General features: G+C 36.2%; 1 protein-coding gene across 3 annotated transcripts in view; it reads right to left on the bottom strand.

Moving 5' to 3' along the window:
* Musk (muscle associated receptor tyrosine kinase) overlaps positions 1–6,091 on the bottom strand; it is a 144,425-nt gene extending 138,334 nt beyond the window's left edge. For all 3 annotated transcript variants that reach the window (XM_004638087.2, XM_004638088.2, XM_004638086.2), the window contains exon 1: positions 5,899–6,091. In XM_004638087.2, the coding sequence (XP_004638144.1) occupies positions 5,899–5,977 (79 nt within the window). In that variant the 5' untranslated portion in view covers positions 5,978–6,091. The remainder of the gene's footprint in view (positions 1–5,898) is intronic.
* Between the last annotated feature and the right edge of the window lie 287 nt (positions 6,092–6,378).

Here is a 6,378-nt window from a genome sequence, read left to right as displayed (position 1 = left end):
CATAAATTTGTAATTGCATATTTAATATGCACCACCATACTGCTATATACATAAGATATTATAAATCACTGCAAACAATGTTTTACAGAGGATAACAGCATACAAAATGTTTCTGTTTTAGTGCTAGGTAAAAATGTATGTAACTGAATTACATAAACAATATTATTGCCACACTATTTTAAAAGGATGCATAAAAAATTTGGGATGAATATATGAATGTAGAATCCTGGATGAGGGACTGGAGAGATGGCTCAGTGGAATAAGTGCTTCCATGGCAAGTGCAAGGGCCTGAGTTCAATCCCTGGTTCCACAAAAAAAAAAAAAAAAAAAAAAGAATCCTGGATGTGTAAGTAAATTTCCTGCTTTAAATTTGTACATTTTGTGTTCTCAAAATGTATCTTACAAATCAAGTATTATTTTATACAAAATATTAGTTTCTTTTCACTCAACACACATATAAAGAAGCAGCAGAGATAATAGTCATATTATTAATATGATCTTTATGAGATGAGACAAATGTTATTAACATTATTTAAGACCAAAGAAGCAAGACACAAGAATTCTTGATGATCTTAAACACAGAGAAACGTATGCAGTGTTAATAAGAACTTTATTTTGTTTTTAATTTTTTTATGTATTTTGTACAGGGTCTCACTGCTCAGCTCGAACTTGTAGTGATCCTCCTGTTTTCAGCTTTTCCAGTGCTAGGATTACAGGTGTGCACCACCATTGCCTGATTCTGTCGCTGACTCAATGTGCCCGGATGTGGGGCCCATGTGGTATGTGGTGCCAGAGATTAAACCCTAGTCCCTGTGCTTGCCTAAGCAGACTCTCAATCCACTGAACTATTTCACCATGCCTACTAAAAACTTAATTTTGTTAGTATCTTCTATAACATTTAAAGACATGACAGTCTTACATTTATCTATCTATCTATCTATCTATCTATCTATCTATCTATCTATCTATCTATCTGTACTGGGGATCAAACTTGGGATCTTGTACTTGCCAGCCAGGCACTCATGCCACTGAGCTATCTCCCCAGCTCAGTCATATAAAATTTGACTCTTTTTAAAAATATTAGGATGTGCAATAGATAAATAAACCATTGTGACCTACGCATTATGCTTTTCATTCATTATTGCATATGTTCATTACAACAAGTATAAAGGTAGATGCTAGTAATATCGCTGTTTACAGATGCATCAGGAGGTCTAGGAATAGTGAAATAACTTATCTATCACAAAAGTAGGAACTCCCAAAGCTAAAAAGCAGGATTAACTTTGGTTTAAAGTTCTTCTCTTTTAACTTTGATATTCTGTGTCCTATATTAGCGGTTCCAGATAGGGGAAGAAGACTGACTTCAGTATTAGCTTCTGTAGGCAGAGTACAGTTGCTTAGACCCTTTTTGTCCACATTTCAAAATTGCCCAAATTTGCTTTTGCATTTTAAGTGATACAGTCACACAGTTGTACTTGATGATATTTGTTGATTCAGGCGACTGTTTTTTGTTTACTCTCATTCCGTTACCCAGCTTTCATCTCAGTCAGATCCTGTTTAAATTAGGGCATTATTTCTTGTCCTGCTCCAAAGACTGCAGGAGTAAAAACACATGAAAACAAACACTGCACTGCTCTGGACCCCAAATGAACCTTACTTGTATAGCAGCCATTTGATATTACCTTTCCTTTGGAGTTTATAAGTAAAACTGCAATTGGCCATCAATATACTAACTTCTGATCATATAATTGCTGCTTAACATGACAAAGTGACTGCATGTATAAAGAAGCCAAGTGTATTTTTTGCTTTCTGGTTCAGTGAAATTAGAACTGCGACTTGGAAAATATTCATGTTCCTCTAACATCATACATGCGGTATTGTTTCCAAATCTCCCTGAAAGGCTATCCAGTGTTTACGCCATCTTGCACATCTTAAGAACTGACACATATATGTAACTGGAAATGTAAGCAAGTGAAAGGCGCAGCTTTTATGTTTCATTGATAATACTCAATAGCCATACATTAATGCTGTGTGATTAATTCCCTGCAACAGAACACATTCTTGGCCTTTGCCTAGAGAAATGGCCCTGGACATGATGTGCTTTCCCTCGAGATACGCAGAATGATGTTGGGGATAGGAAAGGGACTCTGGGTCTCAGTATTTCTTCTAAGCTTTACATGTCCTCGTTTCACTTTCTCCATTATCTGTCCTCTACCCCACAGCATTTTTCCATATAACTCTAACTGTTTTTTTCGTTTAGCTCTTTAGCTGCCCTCACCCTGGAAAGTACCAATCCTTAATTAATCCAACCATCTGTCTTCACTGCTTATATATTCATATAGTGCTGGTGGATAAAATGAAACAACTGTTGAGGTCAGGGTCACTATAAAGCTGCTGTCCTCAGCCTCTGCTGGGTGCTGCATAGCCCATGTAATCTTTGGTCATTATCCTGAATGGACTACTCCCCTTGGATTCTCTCCCATTCCCTCCTTGTTATGCTCCCCAGTAACCTCAAGAATGATTTCTTTGAAATTAAGGTAAGAATTAAAGAAGTCTTGAAATTGACCCTGTTGAGGTCAATAATGCTTAGAGCAACTGCATTTCCCCCAAAACTCAGTGAGTAATGCTTGCATCCATGTCTGTATAAAACATTCATGCAGGATGGTCCTGGGTTTCAGTGACAGCTGTGTCCACACCGATTCAGTCATATGTCAAATCTATGAATTCTATCTATCTATCTATCTATCTATCTATCTATCTATCTATCTATCTGTTTTAAAAGAAGAGGTTACTGAAATACATCTACGGATAAATCAGACTAAAGAGTCTAGGTGTGGTACTCAATGGGATCATCTTGAAAATGGGATTTTGGTAAGAATTATTTGTGTATATTAAATAAATTCAGTGCTGTTTATGTGAATGCCTATATTCCCCCAGAATTTAGTATCTTTCCATGCACTTGATCTTCTCTCATAAAGCATTTAAGTACTGTTAAGTTATGTGGTTGAGGCATAGATTCAGCAAAATGTTGCCAATTTTCATACACAAGAGTTCCTAAAATTCTCCTACTGAAACTGAGCTCATCATTGAAAGTCTCTTTAGTTGAAATGATCTGGAAGGACAATGAACTTTACCCCCTTGATTTTAAATATCAGGAGATCTGTTTAACTCAAAACTAAAACAATAAATGACTAATTCCACCATTGATTATTAATGCCAATGCTGAGTGTTGGTTTTATTAAGGAAAAAATGAGCAGAGAATTAGAAAAGAATCCTTGAACTGCTCAAGCACTAACTTAAATATGTCCATTTATTTTGTAATACATTGTTGCAAGCCCTTGGTTTCAATCATGAAGCTCCAGGAAAAAGTATGCCACCTAGATGTTCTTTTTGTTACTATCTTGTGGCAAGCATAGGGACAACAACTATGAGAATGTTTAGGTGGAGGATTTCTATTACTTTTAATGGTGATAAACTAGTAGCATATTTCTTTTGTTTAAGTATATTCTGCACAGTTCCATATGTATAAGTTTACATACTAGGTTTTCATGCTACATTTTATTTTCAGAACTAGTATATGCATTAAATGGATATTTCCTGCCCCAAGCATGGTGTTTTAAGTTAAGATTGTTGTTAAATCTATACTAATTTAAATTTTATAAGAAACACAGTAGACTAGCAAAATATTATTTAATTTTGAAATATTAAAACATAATTACAGGGGGCCTGTCCCTTAGCTCAGTTCTTTGAGTGGCTCTTTCAAAGCTGTCAGGCTCAGGTTGCCATGGTTCGATCCCCACAACTCAAGCTAGCCAAACCTGCCCTGAAGGCATTCGGAGCAAAAAATCAATCAATCAATCAATCAATCAATCAATCAAACATAATTACAGCAGAATATTAATCATAAGAAACAAAGATAAATTAAGAATGTGATTATTTTATTTAAAAGCCAGGATATTTGGCATAGTGCTGTATATTCTACAACAGTTTGAAGTTTTCAAAATACAAAGTTTTGTTTTCAATTAAGACTTTACTGTGGGGCCTGGGATAAAACTCAGTGGCACAGTTCCTGCCTGGGAAGCCCAAGGTTCTGAGTTCAATTCCCTGTACCAAAAGAAAAGAAAAGAAAAGAAGGAAGGAAGGAAGGAAGGAAGGAAGGAAGGAAGGAAAGAAAGAAAGAAAGAAAGAAAGAAAGAAAGAAAGAAAGATAGGGGCAGGGGAGATGGCTCAGTAGGATATGCACTTGACTGGCAAATGCAAGTATCTGAGTTCAATCCCCGATTCCACCAAAAAAAAAAAAAAAAAAAGATAGATAGATAGATATAGATAGATAGATAACCATGATCTCTGGAAACTGAAAATCACTCTTTCTAGAATATAAGTAATGGGTTTTTCATGGAAATATTTTGGACTTTCTGGTTTTGTGTACCAAATTCTGATTTGAATCATCAAACTCAATTGCCCAATTTATAAGACTGAATTTTAGTAAATTTAGCATTTAGCCATGTTAATTTTATATACCAGTGCAGTGTAGAATAACATAAGTAAGGCTTATGAGAATCCATAGGTCTAAATATGCATGTGCTACCTTCCTGGACATCCGTTGTAGTCAGGAAGTATTAAAATAATCTAACCCAATATTAGGTCCTTCGGGCTATTATTAGCTATTTGGAAATTCCTAGATTCTCTTTTATGTGAAGTACCTAAAAGAATTGACTGGAAATCGCATTTTATAATGCATTTGAAGATCCCATTTTCCTCTAGTAAAATAGAAAGACAGAAACATCAAAACAAAAATAAACCTATACAATCAGATTAAAGAGAAAGCTGTTTCTTATTTGCATGCAAACCTTGACCTTTTAGCTCCACAACTTTTAGGGAACTACAAAATCTAGATGTACATTGCCCATCTATACATTGCCCCTTCACTGATCTGCGCAATACATTTTTTGTCACTTTAACAGACTAATACAGAGAGAAAATAAATAAATGTTTAAAAATACAAAAAAAGTTTTATTGCACTATAATGCATCCAGTCTGAATATTTTAATGCATACCATTTGCCTTGTGCTCTTATGTTTTAAAACAAAACAAAACAAAGCAAAAAACTCTCAATTAAGCCATGCTTTGGTCACTTTGCAAATCACAGCTTCAGCCTTCCTGATCTGAAGCAGACTCACTAATGTCAGTTTCGTAACGCACTGGCCAGAAACCATATCTCTGTGGACATTCTCGCTACTGCAGCAGGTGTTTGTCAGTTTCTTAAGTTGCTTGCCTTTCCCCTGAGGTGGTGTTATTTCCGGTACATTCCAAAGGCTCTGAAAAAACTTTTGCAGTCAAATCATAGCTTCAGCTTCAAAGTTACTGAGAATTGGTTGTTTTCAGCTTTGCATTGTGTAGGCATAGTTACCTATTTATTTTTTTTTTATTTTCAGCACCTACAATATTTAGTAAAAATTTGATAAAACAAAAATTGTAAAATGGCAATGATCATTGGGAAGAAGCCAAACACTGAATGTCCGGAAGTTGAGGGGATTATATTCCTGGCAAACTTGGTGTGAAAAGGTTTTCATCATTCATTTAGACCACCCTGAAGTTTGACATACACATATACAAAACAGACTTGATAACTTGCAGTCAACCTGCTAATGTTTCCCTTAGAAGGGAGGGCTCTGCCTACATTGTACAGCTGAACTTGTTATTCCAGAACTTAGGCGTAGCACAATAGACAAGAAACTGTTTACCAATTGTTTATGTACTTAGTTTCCTCTTTTTTTTTACACGTATATGTTACCAAGTAAAACCAAAGCTCCCTGTAGTATGAATCAGCAGCCATAGAGCACACACACAATTTAGGACTCTGCTAAGTCAACAAGAAGCAAGATTGCTTGAACTAACCTTTGGGAAGTTTCTCAGTCCCGCTGAAGGCAACCAGAGTGAGAATATGCACCAGAGGAATGTTGACGAGCTCTCTCATGTTTAATCCAGGCTCACGCAGGAGAAAGTTCCTTCTGGACAAGGCAAGGAAAATACCACACAGTTTACATTTTAAAGCATAGTTTGTTACAATAGGGTCGACTGCTAATGACTGTTCGTGTCAGCAGCTCCACAGGCTCTAAGTATAATCAGGAATTCTCAGACTTGGCTGCAATGATGGACATGGCCAGCTGGTGAATATCCACTTAGGCCAGTAATGCAAGTGGAGGACTGGAGGAACAAGAGAAAGAAAATCCCTTAAGAATCTCTTTTAAGACTGGCAGGACAATAACAGATGCCTTCTGCCACCATCACTGTATTACCTGAACTGTAGATTGTCTGATCTTCCAATGCATCCTATCACCTTTGCCACACTCAAACTAGCAACCTGGGTCTAATAGA

Source organism: Octodon degus, unplaced genomic scaffold (genome assembly GCF_000260255.1).
Source record: "Octodon degus isolate 3935 unplaced genomic scaffold, OctDeg1.0 scaffold00094, whole genome shotgun sequence".
Classification (NCBI taxonomy): Eukaryota; Metazoa; Chordata; class Mammalia; order Rodentia; family Octodontidae; genus Octodon; species Octodon degus.
The sequence above is the reverse complement of the archived record's forward strand: the minus strand, read 5'-3'. Positions and strand labels throughout refer to the sequence as shown.